Genomic DNA, 18,807 nt, shown 5'->3' with positions numbered 1-18,807 from the left:
TGTTGTATATAGGAGCAGTATTACAGTAGTTATATTCTTGTACATAGGGGCAGTGTTATAGTAGTTATATTCTTGTACATAGGAGCAGTATTATAGTAGTTATATTCTTGTACATAGGGGCAGTATTATAGTAGTTATATTCTTGTGCATAGGGGCAGTATTATAGTAGTTATATTCTTGTACATAGGGGCAGTATTATAGTAGTTATATTCTTGTACATAGGGGCAGTGTTATAGTAGTTATAATCTTGTACATAGGAGCAGTATTATAGTAGTTATATTCTTGTACATAGGGGGCAGTATTATAGTAGTTATATTCTTGTACATAGGGGGCAGTATTATAGTAGTTATATTCTTGTACATAGGGGGCAGTATTATAGTAGTTATATTCTTGTACATATGAGCAGTATTATAGTAGATATATTCTTGTACATAGGGGCAGTATTATTGTAGTTATACTCTTGTACATAGGGGGCAGTATTATAGTAGTTATATTCTTGTACATAGGAGCAGTATTATAGTAGTTATATTCTTGTACATAGGGGCAGTATTATAGTAGTTATATTCTTGTACATAGGGGGCAGTATTATAGTTGTTATATTCTTGTACATAGGGGCAGTATTATAGTAGTTATATTCTTGTACATAGGGGCAGTATTATAGTAGTTATATTCTTGTACATAGGGGGCAGTATTATAGTAGTTATAGTCTTGTACATAGGGGCAGTATTATAGTAGTTATATTCTTGTACACAGGGGGCAGTATTATAGTAGTTATATTCTTGTATATAGGAGCAGTATTATAGTAGTTATATTCTTGTACATAGGGAGCAGTATTATAGTAGTTATATTCTTGTACATAGGGGCAGTATTATAGTAGTTATATTCTTGTACACAGGGGGCAGTATTATAGTAGTTATATTCTTGTATATAGGAGCAGTATTATAGTAGTTATATTCTTGTACATAGGGGCAGTATTATAGTAATTATATTCTTGTACATAGGAGCAGTATTATAGTAGTTATATTCTTGTACATAGGGGGCAGTATTATAGTAGTTATATTCTTGTATATAGAGGGCAGTATTATAGTAGTTATATTCTTGTATATAGGAGCAATATTACAGTAGTTATATTCTTGTACATAGGGGCAGTGTCATAGTAGTTATATTCTTGTACATAGGAGCAGTATTATAGTAGTTATATTCTTGTACATAGGGGCAGTATTATAGTAGTTATATTCTTGTGCATAGGGGCAGTATTATAGTAGTTATATTCTTGTACATAGGGGCAGTATTATAGTAGTTATATTCTTGTACATAGGGGCAGTGTTATAGTAGTTATATTCTTGTACATAGCAGCAGTATCTATATATATATAATCGTCTTATCCCGTCTGTCTGTCTTGGAAATCCCGCGTCGATCATTGGTCCGGCAGCGGCCAATCAGCGCCGCGGGATTTCTGAAAAAATATGGCGGCCGTTAGCGGCTCATCTGGCGGACGGAGGTCAGCGGCGATGCAGCGGGGAGATGAGCGGCGCTAGCAGCACAACTACCCCGACCGGCGCCGCTGACCTCCATGCGGCTAACGTCGGAAGATCAGCGGCTTGGCCCGCTGATCTCCCGACAGCAAGTGTGAACGGAGGACCGGGGAGCGGCGTCGCCGGTCGGGATGCTTCTGATGCGAGCAGCCGCTCATCTCCCGGCTTCTCGCAGCAGAAGGAGCCGCACAGGCAGCGCTGCTCCCCGGTCCTCGCTAATAAGGAGCCGCACAAGTAGCGCCGCTCCCGGGCCCACACCAATACGACGCTGATTGGTCGCGGCCGGCCACCGTGACCAATCAGCGAGATGGGCGGCAAATTTGAACGCCGCTCTGCTGACTGGTAGCGGCCGGCCACCGCGACCAATCAGCGAGATGGGCAGCAAATTTAAACACCGCTCTGCTGAATGGTCGATTTTATCGCCAAATTTAAACAAGCTCTCCGGTCCTCACTAACACAGTTCGCTGATTGGTCGCGGCCGCCACCCGTGACCAATCACCGATATTGCCGCCAAATTTAAACACCGTTTTGCTGATTAGTCGCGGTTGCCGGCTGCGACCAATCAGCGATTTTGTCGACAAATTTAAAGACCGTTTTGCTGATTGCGCCCGGTCGGCCGCATACCTATTCTAGAATACCCGATGCGTTAGAATCGGGCCACCATCTAGGTACAGTAGTTATATTCTTGTACATAGGGGGCAGTATTATAGTAGTTATATTATTGTACACAGGGTCAGTATTATAGTAGTTATATTCTTGTACATAGGGGCAGTGTTATAGTAGTTATATTCTTGTACATAGGAGCAGTATTATAGTAGTTATATTCTTGTACATAGGGGCAGTATTATAGTAGTTATATTCTTGTATATAGGGAGCAGTATTATAGTAGTTATATTATTGTACATAGGAGCAGTATTATAGTAGTTATATTATTGTACACAGGGTCAGTATTATAGTAGTTATATTCTTGTACATAGGGGCAGTATTATAGTAGTTATATTCTTGTACATAGGGGCAGTATTATAGTAGTTATATTCTTGTATATAGGGAGCAGTATTATAGTAGTTATATTCTTGTACATAGGAGCAGTATTATAGTAGTTATATTCTTGTACATAGGGGGCAGTATTATAGTAGTTATATTCTTGTACATAGGGGCAGTATTATACTAGTTATATTCTTGTACATAGGGGCAGTATTATAGTAGTTATATTCTTGTACATAGGGGCAGTATTATACTAGTTATATTCTTGTACATAGGGGCAGTATTATAGTAGTTATATTTTTGTACATAGGGGCAGTATTATACTAATTATATTCTTGTACATAGGGGCAGTATTATAGTAGTTATATTCTTGTACATAGGGAGCAGTATTATAGTAGTTATATTCTTGTACATAGGGAGCAGTATTATAGTAGTTATATTCTTGTACATAGGGGCAGTATTATAGTAGTTATATTCTTGTACATAGGGAACAGTATTATACTAGTTATATTCTTGTACATAGGGGCAGTATTATAGTAGTTATATTCTTGTACATAGGGGCAGTATTATACTAGTAATATTCTTGTACATAGGGGCAGTATTATACTAGTTATATTCTTGCACATAGGGGCAGTATTATAGTAGTTATATTCTTGTACATAGGGGCAGTATTATAGTAGTTATATTTTTGTACATAGGGGCAGTATTATACTAGTTATATTCTTGTACATAGGGGCAGTATTATAGTAGTTATATTCTTGTACATAGGGAGCAGTATTATAGTAGTTATATTCTTGTACATAGGGGCAGTATTATACTAGTTATATTCTTGTGCATAGGGAGCAGTATTATACTAGTTATATTCTTGTACATAGGGGCAGTATTATAGTAGTTATATTCTTGTACATAGGGGACAGTATTATACTAGTTATATTCTTGTACATAGGGGCAGTATTATAGTAGTTATATTCTTGTACATAGGGGCAGTATTATACTAGTTATATTCTTGTACATAGGGGCAGTATTATACTAGTTATATTCTTGCACATAGGGGCAGTATTATAGTAGTTATATTCTTGTACAAAGGGGACAGTATTATAGTAGTTATATTCTCGTACATAGGGGACAGTATTATACTAGTTATATTCTTGTACATAGGAGCAGTATTATAGTAGTTATATTCTTGTACACAGGAGCAGTATTATAGTAGTTATATTCTTGTACACAGGAGCAGTATTATAGTAGTTATATTCTTGTACATAGGGGCAGCATTATAGTAGTTATATTCTTGTACATAAGAGCCGAATTATAAAAACATTTTGTCTATGAGGAATCATATTGTATTACTTTTGATTAACATTCAAATTAAAATTGTCTATATAAAATATAATAACCACAGAAAATATCAGGAAATATACTGCAAAAATTACAAATTATATTGTAGTATATGAAAAGGTTATTCAAACTTTACCAATAGTCTGAATAATGGCATTCTGTACGATACGCTCATCGCTTTCTTTAGAGCTGGAACTGAAGATGGCACTGCCTGCAGAACTTCTTCGATCTCCGAGCTCAAAGTCAACGCTCAGTGTCAAATGCTTCAGAAGGGTGTTGAACACCTCCAGCACTGTAGGACCTGAGAGATAGAGAAGATCATGTAATGTGACCCTGTATGATTGCAACATAAATATAAAGAAAAAAAACTAACTGCTAGTACTGAATATACAATACAAATAATACATATGAAATGAAAACAAAATCTGTACAGTCACTGAACCAGCAGTGAATACTGAACTCTGAAGCCTGCAAAATTATGAGTGTAACTCAGGATCAGTACAGGATAAATAATGTAATGTACATACACAGTGACTGCACCAGCAGAATAGTGAGTGCAGCTCTGGAGTATAATACAGGATGTAACTCAGGATCAGTACAGGATCAGTAATGTAATGTATGTACACAGTGACTGCACCAGCAGAATAGTGAGTGCAGCTCTGGAGTATAATACAGGATGTAACTCAGGATCAGTACAGGATCAGTAATGTAATGTATGTACACAGTGACTGCACCAGCAGAATAGTGAGTGCAGCTCTGGAGTATAATACAGGATGTAACTCAGGATCAGTAATGTAATGTATGTACACAGTGACTGCACCAGCAGAATAGTGAGTGCAGCTCTGGAGTAGAATACAGGATGTAACTCAGGATCAGTGCAGGATAAGTAATGTAATGTATGTACACAGTGACTGCACCAGCAGAATAGTGAGTGCAGCTCTGGAGTATAATACAGGTTGTAACTCAGGATCAGTACAGGATAAATAATGTAATGTACATACACAGTGACTGCACCAGCAGAATAGTGAGTGCAGCTCTGGAGTATAATATAGGATGTAACTCAGGATCAGTACAGGATAAATAATGTAATGTACATACACAGTGACTGCACCAGCAGAATAGTGAGCGCAGCTCTGGAGTATAATATAGGATGTAACTCAGGATAAGTAATGTAATGTATGTACACAGTGACTGCACCAGCAGAATAGTGAGTGCAGCTCTGCAGTATGCAGTATAATACATGATGTAACTCAGGATCAGTACAGGATCATTAATGTAATGTATGTACACAGTGACTGCACCAGCAGAATAGTGAGTGCAGCTCTGCAGTATGCAGTATAATACAGGATGTAACTCAGGATCAGTACAAGATCAGTAATGTAATGTATGTACACAGTGACTGCACCAGCAGAATAGTGAGTGCAGCTCTGGAGTATAATACAGGAGGTCACTCAGGATCAGTAATGTAATTTATGTACACAGTGACTGCACCAGCAGAATAGTGAGTGGAGCTCTGGAGTATAATACAGGAGGTCACTCAGGATCAGTAATGTAATGTATGTACACAGTGACTGCACCAGCAGAATAGTGAGTGCAGCTCTGGAGTATAATACAGGATGTAACTCAGGATCAGTAATGTAATGTATGTACACAGTGACTGCACCAGCAGAATAGTGAGTGCAGCTCTGCAGTATAATACAGGATGTAACTCAGGATCAGTAATGTAATGAATGTACACAGTGACTGCACCAGCAGAATAGGGAGTGCAGCTCTGGAGTATAATACAGGAGGTCACTCACGATCAGTAATGTAATGTATGTACACAGTGACTGCACCAGCAGAATAGTGAGTGCAGCTCTGGAGAATAATATAGGATGTAACTCAGGATCAGTACAGGATCAGTAATGTAATGTATGTACACAGTGACTCCACTAGCAGAATAGTGAGCGCAGCTCTGATCAGCTGTTGCTCACTGTGATGATTGTGGGTGTGGTGGCTGCAGATCCTGCTGTGTGCTCCTGAGCTCTGAGAACCAACACCTCTCCACCTGGGGATCTGCTCTCTCTCCTACCCAAGGAGGGAGTGGGTTTCCTGGGATGAGTGATGGAGACAAGTGCCAGGCTTCTGCTTCCCAAACCAGGCCGGTGGGGGGAGGAGAAACCAGCAACCGGCCTGCACATCGGAGGACTCGGGGGTGAGACGCTCCACCAGGAGTCGCAGCAATGTGGCTCCTACTCCCCCCGGGACTGTGGAGACTCCTAGAAGCCGCAAGGCTTCCAGCATGGAGGTAAAGCCTGACAGCGTGCATGATGGCGCTCCTTCCGGAGGAAAGTTGAATGCTCACGGAGGTGAGGCCGACCTTACTGAGGAAGGTTGGGGGCCGCAAAGTCCCCGGGAGTCTTTGTCCACCTATGACTCCCGGGTCATGATCCACCTCCGTGAGTATGAAGATTAAAGTAAGCTCGTCAGGAGGCTTCGGGAGGAGCTGCGCTGCACAAGCGCCAAAGCTGCAGGGGCCTCCAAACAGAGGAAGGCAAAACTCCAGGCGGAGGTAAAGAGGCTGACCAGTGAGATTCCTGAAATGGAACTAAGGAAAGCTGTCATCAGAGAGCAGAGTGGTCCATTTAAGGAAAAACTAATTAATGAAGACCGCTTCAGAGAAATGGCTGATAACAGAGAGCAAAGGCAGAATGGGGCTGCAGCCTGAGAGCCAGGTGGATGATGAGAGTGATGATGACCAGCAGAAAGCCCCACCTGGCAGCCTGCAAAGTCACCCGCAGGCCACGTGCAGCGAGCTCCCTGCAGGACAGGCAATGACATCCGGTCGCAGTTCTGCCGGCTCAGGGGAGGACAGTGACAGCAGCGGCCAGGGAGGGGTGCTAATGGCCGAGATAAAGCTCCTGGAGTCCCCAGTGTGCCTCCAAAACTTCCATATTGGTGACGATCTACCAGAAGAGGCACCTGGGGGCCAGAAAAAGGCTAAGAAGACCAAGCCAAAGCTACAGGAAGCGGTAAGCTATGTCTATGCCCCCCTCCCTGTACCCCCTGAGTCGGTGGCAGGCTCAGCTAGCTGTATAAGCTTCGTTGCCCAGCCCAGCCCGGGTTCTGCTGTGGATCCGGTGCAAAGGCGCGAGGAGATTACAGAGCGTGGTAGTGAGGCGCAGAGCTCCGTCTCTGCTTGTAGTAGTGGGGACGTAGCAGGAGGTGCATCAGCCGAGAGGCTGGACAGTGAGGGCGGCCCGGCGGCGGGCGTTCCGTCAGGCCACGATGCTGTGGTGCGCTCCTCAGTGGGAGGGAGGAGTGGCCCGGTGTCGGGGGCAGCTCCGGTAGCCTCGGCGCCTCTGAATGCTGTTGCCACTGATCACTTAGTTGAGAAGCAGCGGCAGTGTGAGGGGGCTGTCGGGGCTGAGCGTTCCAGTCCTCCCACGAAAGTGGTATTTTGTGTTGGCGTCGCTGGTCCGGAGGATCCTGATGCTAGAGATAAGCGGCGCCTCACAGCGGCTAAAGATCAGAAGCGCATTATACCGAATGCCAAACAGAAATTACCGACTGATGATGTGGAGGGCACACATAAGACCAGGGGTGAGGTCGCCTCCAGTTCTATGGAGGTGACTGAGCCCCTTGTGCCTGATGATGCGGAGGTCAAAATGTCATCCACCATTGTTACTGGTCCAGCAGGAATGAATGTGGTGCTGGGTGTGAATGAGGCCAATTCATTGTCTAGTGGTGTGGTTGCTGGTTTGGTGGAGGGTGAGATGGAGGTGGGTAATGGTGATGCTGTTGGGGCTGATGTAGACACTGGTCTGGTTGCCCCCCAGGTGGTGGTGGCAACGCCTGTCCAGAGTTATGCCAGTGTCACCTCCGGGGCAAATAGGGCATCCTCTTCCTCCTCGTCTCCGGGCTTTGGGGGTGGCATGTTGCAACGGCGCCTTCTGGAGGCTCTAAAGAAGGGGGAGAGATCACTAATGGTAGAGGGTCGAGAGGTTGATCTATCCTTCTGGATAGAGAGGCATGGCCTCGGGGCCTTCCGAGAGCAAAAAGGGGGGGATACAGTGTGGTCCTTCCCAACAGCCGGGCCAGGCAGTGTGCGTAGGAATGTGGTCCGTCTTCAGTGGAGGGGCAGTGATGCATGTCCTCCAAGGTCTAAGGTTGTGGAGCTCCTGCTGAGGATGGGCTTCAAGGCGATTGACATCTACGCCTTGATACATCCCTATTCCACGCCTGAGTTTGATGTCAGCTTTGTTCGGCCGGAGGGGCTTGAGCTCTTCTGGACGAATTATGAGTTGGCAAAAAATGAGCCCGGCTGGCGAGACTTTGCCGTTCAGGCAGTGTCTCGCCAAAACCAGATCAAGAAAGTGACTGTGATGACTCGTAACGAGTCGCTTTCTTGTTATGACATCATGACGTGGCTTGGTCGGTATGGAGAGGTGGTGGAGATGACAAAGAAAAGCCGCGACGAGTTTGGTATCTGGTCAGGGGCCTGGACGTTTATGGTAAAACGTAAGCATTCAGGTGCTACGGTTGCCCACATTCCATCATCTGCCTTCCTGGGTAGGGATCGTATCCTGGTCTTCTACCAGGGGCAACCGAAGCTCTGTCACAGGTGCGGCGACCCCACACACTTCAGTGCAAACTGCACTGTGCAGAAATGTGTGTTGTGTGGGGGTGTCGGCCATCTTGCTGCCTCTTGTGTGGAGATTAGGTGCCACCTGTGTGGTGAGTTAGGTCACCCATTCAGCCGTTGTCCTCGCTCCTTCGCTAATGAAGTCGAGACCCCAGTGGGAGAAAGCCGTGAGGCAGATTCTGCTGGGGAGGGGACTAGCAGGAGTGGGGGAGCTGAGGAGCCAGGGAAGAAAAGCAATAAAAAGACGCCTGCCCAGCTGAGGCGTCTAGACAAGCGCAGACAGGAGAGGGAGCAGGGCAAGCCCCGGGCTACTGGGGTGGCCCCTGTCCTGGATGCCAGTGTTGCTGCTGAGGAGGTCAGGAGGATCCACAAGGAGGAAAAAGCCTCTGCCTCAGAATCCTCCCATTATGAAAGTATGGATGAGGATAATAAGCGGGTGGCTAGAGGACAAGCGTAAGCTCGGCACCAAAAAGAAGAGAAAGAAGGGAGATAAAACATCTTCTTCCGCTCTGACCAAGGTACCTAAGGAAGGTAAAACCGACTCCCCTCTGGTTGGTCTTTCTAACTGGTTCCAAGCACTTGATAACATCTCTTCCTCTGAGGAGGAGGCCCAGGGTGAGGTTCCGGCTTCGGCGGAGCTTACAGGGGGCGCCGAGTCTCCTTCTCTTGGGGATGCAAGGTCCTTGGGGGGAGGGACTAGCCCAGAGTCCGGAGACGAGGACGAAAAAAAAAGGAAAAATGTGGGAATGGACACGTCTGTATCATAAAGAGGGGGAAGGATTCCTCATCTGAGGCAGAGGATAAGGGGAGTGGGAAGAGGAAAGCCATCTAACTCAATCACCAATGATGGCGGTACCCACTCCGTTGACACTGGCGTCCAATAATGTCGCCAGCATTAAGTCAAATATGGCTAGATTTGCGGCCTTTGATTTTCTCAGCCGGGTTGAAGCTGACATTTTCTTTTTGCAAGAGACCAGGCTGCCAAATATGGCAGATGTGTTTATAGCTAAGAGGGAGTGGAGACTCGGGCCCTCCTATTGGTCTCTTGCGGCCGAGCCGTATAGCGGAGTGGCGGTCCTTTTTACCGCACCGGTAGAATGCCGACGGGTTATTGAGTTAGAAATGGGGAGGTGCCTGATATTAGATGTCCTCATGAAGGGACAGGAGCTTCGGCTCATTAACATTTATGGTCCCCAATCTAAGTGGGACCGGAAGTGTCTCTTTAGGAGGATCAAGCCCTACCTTTTTAGGAGTCGGCAGGTCGTCTTTGGAGGGGACTTCAACACTGTCACGAGGCCCCGGGATAGAGGAGGTTCCAGAGACAAGCTGACTTATGATAGCGTCGCCCTTAATAGTATAGCTAGTGAGGCTCGCCTGGTGGATGTCCACATCCGGCACACCACGTGCCACGAGGGGTTCACCTATCATAGAGGTAACTGTAGGTCCAGGATAGACAGGTTTTATTTAAAGGAGGAAGCCGTCTCTTCAGCAGTATCTGTTGTTGAGGTGGAGTTCTCCGATCACTGTTTGATTTTGTTTTCTCTGAATGTTACAGAGACCCCCCGGATGGGAAGAGGCTTTTGGAGGCTCAATTCGTCTCTCTTGGAAGAAGCGGAGATAAGACAGTCCTTTGAGGATTTTCTTCAGAGCCAGGTACCCTTACTGGATCTTTGTAGTAGTAAGTCTGAGTGGTGGGAGATGTTCAAGAAAAGGGTGGCGAGATTCTTCCGCCAGCTCTCGAGCCTCAGGAGCCTGGACAGGTATCGCCTGTATCAGGGTCTGAGGAGGAAACTCGAGCATCTTGTCTCAACTGGAAGCAGCCGCGAGGAGATCTCCAGAGTGAAATCTTTGCTAATGAGGTGTCAGTATGATAGACACGCATCTTTGGTTTTTGAGAGGGATTATGGGAAGCACCGCTCGCCCGACCCTTACAGAAACTGCAAGATGTCAGTGAATAGTTAAGTTATTACAGGACTGGTTGACACTGCGGGGTCCCTGAAAAGATCCAGATCAGGGATCCTGGAGGTCGTCAGATCCTTCTACTCGCACCTCTTGGGGAAGAGGGATCTGGATTGGGATGAGATGTTGGCTTTTCTGGCTGAAGCCGTCCCCGAACCAGGGGTAGACCCCTCTCTTGGCGTTTTGACAGAGATGATCAGGGAAGAGGAAGTTAAGTTGGCGACTGAAGGGCTTGCCCTAAAGAAATCTCCCGGTCCAGATGGCTTAACATCTGAATTCTATAAGACCTTTAAGGACGCCTTGGTTCCCCTCTTGACTGAGGTATTCAATGAGTGTCTTTCCTCGGGCACTCTGCCAAAGTCAATGAGAAGGTCTGCCCTGATCATCTTGTCAAAGGGTAAGGACATATCTTGCATTGAGAATTGGCGTCACATAGCGCTTCTCAATGCAGACGGGAAGGTTTTGGCAAAGGTGCTGTTTAATCGGCTGGTGAAATTTGTGCCCCGACTCCTTTCGGGGGGCCAGCATTGCTCTGTTCCGGGCCGCAGTACAATTAGTGCAGTACTCTGTGTTCGAGAGGCAGTGGAGCAGGGTAGGGCTGGCCACTGGAAGGAGTACATGCTGTCATTGGACCAGGCAAAAGTGTTTGATCGGGTTAATCATGAGTACCTCTGGTCTGTCCTTCTGAGGTATGGCCTGCCGGGGGGGGTTTGTTGATTGGCTTAAGACCTTGAGTTTCCCGCTTGTGAATGGTTGGATTGGCAGCTCTTTTGAGGTTGGATGTGGTGTTCGCCAGGGTTGTCCCTTGAGCCCGCTGCTGTACGTGTTTGAGATTGACCCACTTCTTAGGAGGGTGGAGCGTGGACCGCTGGCTGGGATCGGGATGGACTAGGCAGCACCAGAAGTCGTCACGGTTTTTGTTTCCTCTGATTGGGAGGCAGAATGGCTGATGTCAGAGGTAAATCGCTACTCGGAGGCATCCGGGTCTAAAATCAACCGGGATAAGTGTGAGAGTCTCTGGCTGGGAGGAGGAGATCCTGGTTTTGATCTCCCAGACACCCTTCCAGGACCCAAAGTCTCTGCAAAAGTTCTTGGCATCGAATTTGGCCAGAGGGATTACCCCAAACAAAATTGGGACAGCAGGCTAGAGATCGCCACTCAGAAGGTGAACCAATGGAAGGGTTGGTCTTTGAGCCTAAGGGAAAGGGTAAACCTGGTCAAAACTTACCGGCTCCCTTTGCTGATCTATCTGAGCAGTGTGTACATCTTGCCGGAGCCTCTCCGGACTCAGGTCTACAGTTTGTTCTTCCAACTGTTATGGGGGAATAGACTGAACCTGGTCAAGAGGGAGGTTACTTACCGTACGAGGAGACTAGGAGGGTTGGGTATGGTCAACCCTGTGGTATTCCTTGTGCATACCTTCATTAAGATCAATATTGCAAACCTCTGGAAAGAGAGGGCTCCTAAGTGGGTTTTCTCCTGTAGGGGATGGTTTCAGCCTTTCTTCCAGGAATGGGAGACAGGAGGGCAAGTGAAGGATCAACACACACCGCATGGACATCTCCCGGCTTACGCTACCGTGGTTCTGAAGGTAATTCGCTGGTGGGGTCTGGGAATGTGGGAGGTCAGGACTCTGCCAAGGAAGCTCCTTGACAAAAGGGTTCTGTTGACACATTTTCAGAGGTCTCTGGCGCTCAGGGATTGCCCAAGTCGGGATCTTGGGGTGGGTCGGCATCTTTTGAGGATCCCCTCGAAGTTTTGGGACTTGGCTTGGCACTGCTTCCATGGGAAACTGTGTGTGAGGGACAATCTGAAGTGTAGGAGCTCTGAGGACAGGAACTGTCCTCAGGAGCATTGTGGTACCATGCTTGAAAGCATGGACCACTTCCTGCTTCGTTGTCCCTTTAACACAGAGGTGTACAACAGGGTGGGCTCCTCCATTGGCTGGCCCCGGCTGGCCGGTCTCTCTTATGCGGAATGGGCCTATGGAGCATTCGGGGACCTGGGTGTTCGGGACCGCTGCACCTTATTTCTAGTTAGCGCAGTGGTTAGGCATCACACGTGGAACGCACGGTGCTTAGTATCGACGCAGCGGAAAATCCTCCCAGTGGACGATGTGTTTAGGACCATACTCGGTGACCTGGTGAAGGTGCGTTCTCTGGAGTATGAGAGACTGCGTACACGGAGGGCCACTCTCCTCAGGAGGGGCTTTTCTTTTAGTGTGCCCTAGTCTGGTCATCTCCTCTCCTGGTGGTGGGCAGCGGCTGACACCATAGATTTTTGTTTTGTTTTGAGTAGTAGACAGTGATGTAGGGCTGCAGGCGCCGAACTTGGGCTTTGTCAGTTGTGGTTATTGTATTGTTTGTTTCTGTATATATGGATTTGGGTGTGGCTGTTAGTTTGGGTGGTGGGAAAAGGGGGGAGGTGGGTTCATCTTGCGGGGCTTTGGGACACTGGGTATTTGGGGGAAAAACTGGCACTGCCTGATCTGGCCTATGGACGTTGGACATGGACTGAGGCATGAGGCGCAGGACCAGCTCTCAGGTCAGTGCCGGGGAGGGACTGGTGGGCTCGAGTGTGGGGGGTTTTGTTTGGTCTTGTATATATTTATAGTTAGTATTTATTTTATATTATTTATAAAAAAAAAATGTTAGTTTGTATATAATTTTGTCAGCTATTGTTTATTTTACTTATTATATTGTTATTATTTGTTTGGTAACCGGACCAGATGTCATGGTGTAGGTAGTTATTATTCTGTATATATGTATAATATGTGTGTGAGGAGAGAGGGAGCGGCTGGACCAGTTCATTACATTGTTTATTTTCTGGCTATTAATTTTGTTATGTTTCTGTTATTATTATTGTTATGTTTTTCATTTTTAGAATAAAAAGATCTACAGGATGTAACTCAGGATCAGTAATGTAATGTATGTACACAGTGACTGCACCAGCAGAATAGTGAGTGCAGCTCTGGAGTATAATACAGGATGTAACTCAGGATCGGATCAGTAATGTAATGTATGTACACAGTGACTGCACCAGCAGAATAGTGAGTACAGCTCTGGAGTATAATACAGGATGTAACTCAGGATCAGTAATGTAATGTATGTATACAGTGACTGCACCAGCAGAATAGTGAGTGCAGCTCTGGAGTATAATACAGGATGTAACTCAGGATCAGTACAGGATCAGAAATGTAATGTATGTACACCGTGACTGCACCAGCAGAATAGTGAGTGCAGCTCTGGAGTATAATACAGGATGTAACTCAGGATCAGTAATGTAATGTATGTACACAGTGACTGCACCAGCAGAATAGTGAGTGCAGCTCTGGAGTATAATACAGGATGTAACTCCGGATCAGTACAGGATCAGTAATGTAATGTATGTACACAGTGACTGCACCAGCAGAATAGTGAGTGCAGCTCTGGAGTATAATACAGGATGTAACTCAGGATCAGTACAGGATAAGTAATGTAATGTATGTACACAGTGACTGCACCAGCAGAATAGTGAGTGCAGCTCTGGAGTATAATACAGGATGTAACTCAGGATCAGTACAGGATCAGTAATGTAATGTATGTACACAGTGACTACACCAGCAGAATATTGAGTGCAGCTCTGGAGTATAATACAGGATGTAACTCAGGATCAGTACAGGATCAGTAATGTAATGTATGTACACAGTGACTGCACCAGCAGAATAGTGAGTGCAGCTCTGGAGTATAATACAGGATGTAACTCAGGATCAGTACAGGATAAGTAATGTAATGTATGTACACAGTGACTGCACCAGCAGAATAGTGAGTGCAGCTCTGGAGTATAATACAAGATGTAACTCAGGATCAGTACAGGATCAGTAATGTAATGTATGTACACAGTGACTGCACCAGCGGAATAGTGAGTGCAGCTCTGGAGTATAATACAGGATGTAACCCAGGATCAGTACAGGATCAGTAATGTAATGTATGTGCACAGTGACTGCACCAGCAGAAGAGTGAGTGCAGCTCTGGAGTATAATACAGGATGTAACTCAGGATCAGTACAGGATCAGTAATGTAATGTATGTACACAGTGACTGCACCAGCGGAATAGTGAGTGCAGCTCTGGAGTATAATACAGGATGTAACCCAGGATCAGTACAGGATCAGTAATGTAATGTATGTGCACAGTGACTGCACCAGCAGAATAGTGAGTGCAGCTCTGGAGTATAATACAGGATGTAACTCAGGATCAGTAATGTAATGTATGTACACAGTGACTGCACCAGCAGAATAGTGAGTGCAGCTCTGGAGTATAATACAGGATGTAACTCAGGATCAGTACAGGATAAGTAATGTAATGTATGTACACAGTGACTGCACCAGCAGAATAGTGAGTGCAGCTCTGGAGTATAATACAGGATGTAACTCAGGATCAGTAATGTAATGTATGTACACAGTGACTGCACCAGTGGAATAGTGAGTGCAGCTCTGGAGTATAATACAGGATGTAACCCAGGATCAGTACAGGATCAGTAATGTAATGTATGTGCACAGTGACTGCACCAGCAGAATAGTGAGTGCAGCTCTGGAGTATAATACAGGATGTAACTCAGGATCAGTAATGTAATGTATGTACACAGTGACTGCACCAGCAGAATAGTGAGTGCAGCTCTGGAGTATAATACAGGATGTAACTCAGGATCAGTAATGTAATGTATGTACACAGTGACTGCACCAGCGGAATAGTGAGTGCAGCTCTGGAGTATAATACAGGATGTAACTCAGGATCAGTACAGGATCAGTAATGTAATGTATGTACACAGTGACTCCACCAGCAGAATAGTGAGTGCAGCTCTGGAGTATAATAAAGGAGGTAACTCAGGATCAGTAATGTAATGTATGCACACAGTGACTGCACCAGCAGAATAGTGAGTGCTGCTCTGGAGTATAATACAGGATGTAACCCAGGATCAGTACAGGATCAGTAATGTAATGTATGTGCACAGTGACTGCACCAGCAGAATAGTGAGTGCAGCTCTGGAGTATAATACAGGATGTAACTCAGGATCAGTAATGTAATGTATGTACACAGTGACTGCACCAGCAGAATAGTGAGTGCAGCTCTGGAGTATAATACAGGATGTAACTCAGGATCAGTAATGTAATGTATGTACACAGTGACTGCACCAGCGGAATAGTGAGTGCAGCTCTGGAGCATAATACAGGATGTAACTCAGGATCAGTACAGGATCAGTAATGTAATGTATGTACACAGTGACTGCACCAGCGGAATAGTGAGTGCAGCTCTGGAGTATAATACAGGATGTAACTCAGGATCAGTACAGGATCAGTAATGTAATGTATGTACACAGTGACTACACCAGCAGAATAGTGAGTGCAGCTCTGGAGTATAATACAGGATGTAACTCAGGATCAGTAATGTAATGTATGTACACAGTGACTGCACCAGCGGAATAGTGAGTGCAGCTCTGGAGTATAATACAGGATGTAACTCAGGATCAGTACAGGATCAGTAATGTAATGTATGTACACAGTGACTGCACCAGCAGAATAGTGAGTGCAGCTCTGGAGTATAATACAGGAGGTAACTCAGGATTAGTAATGTAATGTATGTACACAGTGACTGCACCAGCAGAATAGTGAGTGCAGCTCTGGAGTATAATACAGGATGTAACCAAGGTTCAATACATGAGAATTTTTGCTATTTAAAATGAAATGTAGAGAAAAATTGATGCATGTGAATAAAGAACATGAGGTAGTGGGCATAGCAGACATTGTGCTCCTGCCCCTCTAATACTAGGAGGATTATTTTGGGATCCACAGCACCACATATATGTTTTTTTCTATCATTTGTACATCAATACCAATAGTGCGATAATCGCCATCTACAGAAAACCATAAAAGCATAACAGGCGATGAATAGCACACAATGTTCCGGTCTTCTGTACATGACACCTTAAAAGACCGGGAAGGGATGATCATTTTATTTAACCACCAAGTACATGGTTTGTTTCCCGTGAAATGACAAGCACAAAAATAAAAGCACACAGGGAACGTGACAGAAAAAAGAGACAATGGGATTTTACAAAAGAAAGTGTAAAAAATAAAATAAAAATAATAATAATGCTCACTTTTCTTCTCTGCCCTGTCCCTTGAACATACGTTCAAAAAGAAAAGTGAGCATTATTATTATTATTTATTTTTATTTTATTATTGATCAGGAAAAATAATGTGTGAAGTTGAGCCCTGACTGCTAATGGTATGATGGTGCTCCTGCAGTTTTCGCCTCCGGTGTATATTATAGGAACCATTCACCTTGGGTTTCTATGAATCATCCTCTGGGCGAGGGAAGGATGATATAGTCAGACGCACGCGGTGAGCGCAGCGGCAGGAAAGCTTATGTATTAGCGTCAATGTTAGCGCTGGGACTCCAGGGGTTTTTACCTTAATGTCACCACATAACTGTATTCATCGGATGCAATAGATGGAGGAGTATTTACCAGGAAATGTGATCAGAAATTACCTATTGTTTAATTATTATTTTTTTCAAATCACTGTAATAAGAAATTTTAGAAATCATATAATTTTGACACTCACTGCTCTCTAGGCCTTATACAAGAGTCACGCTTCCTGTTCTGTATAGATGACTTTCAGCAGCCTCATTATCATCACAGACAGGACTACAATGACTAGTAACACATTCCTAAACAGAAGACATCACCTATTGGGAATGGTGGATCCTGTGTGATCTACTGTATATAGAGGTGATATCAGTCATTGTACAGGAGGGGGAGGAGGTGAGCTGTGACATCACCTATTGTGAATGGTGGATCCTGTGTTATCTACTATATATAGAGGTGTTATCAGTCATTGTACAGGAGGAGGAGGAGGTGAGCTGTGACATCACCTATAGTGAATGGTGGATCCTGTGTTATCTAATATATATAGAGGTGTTATCAGTCATTGTACAGGAGGAGAAGGAGGTGAGCTGTGACATCACCTATTGAGAATGGTGGATCCTGTGTTATCTACTGTATATAGAGGTGTTATCAGTCATTGTACAGGAGGAGGAGGTGAGCTGTGATATCACCTATTGTGAATGACAATGATATCTGCCTATTTTAGAACACAAGCAGAAAATACTTCTACGTAAAAGCATCGGGTCAGGGCCAGTCTACTGCTACTTTTATCCAAATGGCAGCTGAAAAGAACAGCAGTGGCGCCCGGTCCCCGTGGCACAGCAGAGGCGCGCCCGGTCCCCGTGGCACAGCAGAGGCGCGCCCGGTCCCCGTGGCACAGCAGAGGCGCGCCTGGTCCCCGTGGCACAGCAGAGGCGCGCCCGGTCCCCGTGGCACAGCAGAGGCGCGCCCGGTCCCCGTGGCACAGCAGAGGCGCCAGGTCCCTCTTAATATGCTTTGTATCCTATTACAGAAAAGTTCTCTAGAGTTGAGATAGAAAGAAGATAAAGGGTACAAGGCCCGATCTCCTGGGCCTCCATGTTTAATGCAGGATCACAGTGTGACGATCCTTCGCAGCAGCTCAGACCACAGCTGTAATGCTTGTGTGACAGTGACAGGCAGATGGCAGGACAATGCAATCATTCGAGTGAATGCAATACATAAATCTTCTTACCAATAGACCCTTTTGCAGCAATAGCCACAGCCTCCAGGAGAACCTGCACAATTCCGGCTCGTATCCGAGGAGAATCCCTCTTATGTGAGTCAAGGTGGCCAAGGATCTGCTGGATCACATGATGAGAGTACTGCGCCTACAATACATGGAGAACACAGCGTTACCAGCATCATCACCGGCAGGATCGGACACGGTCCGCACAATGATAATCGCAGCAAGAATGATAATTCTGGTGCACTTGAGATGCTCAGTAGTTTGTGCTGCAGAGCTTTCCTTCTCCCTAATTCCCTAACAATTAGTTATCAATGTCTGCTCTGCCCCAGATACAATGGAGATGCAGACTGGTCACAGCCCTCGTCTTCAAAAATCCGTCTCTCTCATCTCACCACCCCTTTCCCCTCGGTACAGGTCATCACATAGCTGGAAACAGTGCAGAGGCTGCTGGAATCACAGGACGACAAGCTGCTCTACACTCTCCTGCTTAGGCTGAACAGTCAACTTATTTTAACTGGACTTTTCTCTTTCACCCAGGAGGAAGTACAACGTATAAATGAAATAAGGCATGGTGGTTCCCGAATTAATATCCTCTAACAATTTCCAATAGCCCCGACTTTGACTCTCGTGAATATTTTCTGATAGCCTTTAGTTGAGCGGCAATTGAAATGTTGCCAACATTGATGACTATGAGAAAGCAAAGCAGTGTTACAAGTAAAGGCCAAGATTGCAGAAAAAT

At 45.4% G+C, this 18,807-nt stretch overlaps 1 protein-coding gene across 1 annotated transcript in view; it reads right to left on the bottom strand.

The window, feature by feature from the left end:
- The window catches only part of EFR3A (EFR3 homolog A), a 163,082-nt gene that overhangs the window by 55,937 nt on the left and 88,338 nt on the right, over positions 1-18,807 (bottom strand). Inside the window, exons 10-11 of the mRNA XM_073679898.1 lie at positions 18,075-18,210; positions 3,991-4,155 (exon numbers count right to left, since the gene is read on the bottom strand). Of these exons, the coding sequence (XP_073535999.1) occupies positions 3,991-4,155; positions 18,075-18,210 (301 nt within the window). The remainder of the gene's footprint in view (positions 1-3,990; positions 4,156-18,074; positions 18,211-18,807) is intronic.

The sequence above is a fragment of the Phyllobates terribilis genome, unplaced genomic scaffold (assembly GCF_046119375.1).
Source record: "Phyllobates terribilis strain yellow unplaced genomic scaffold, ASM4611937v1 Scaffold_4__5_contigs__length_816908805, whole genome shotgun sequence".
NCBI classification, from domain to species: domain Eukaryota; kingdom Metazoa; phylum Chordata; class Amphibia; order Anura; family Dendrobatidae; genus Phyllobates; species Phyllobates terribilis.
The sequence above is the reverse complement of the archived record's forward strand: the minus strand, read 5'-3'. Positions and strand labels throughout refer to the sequence as shown.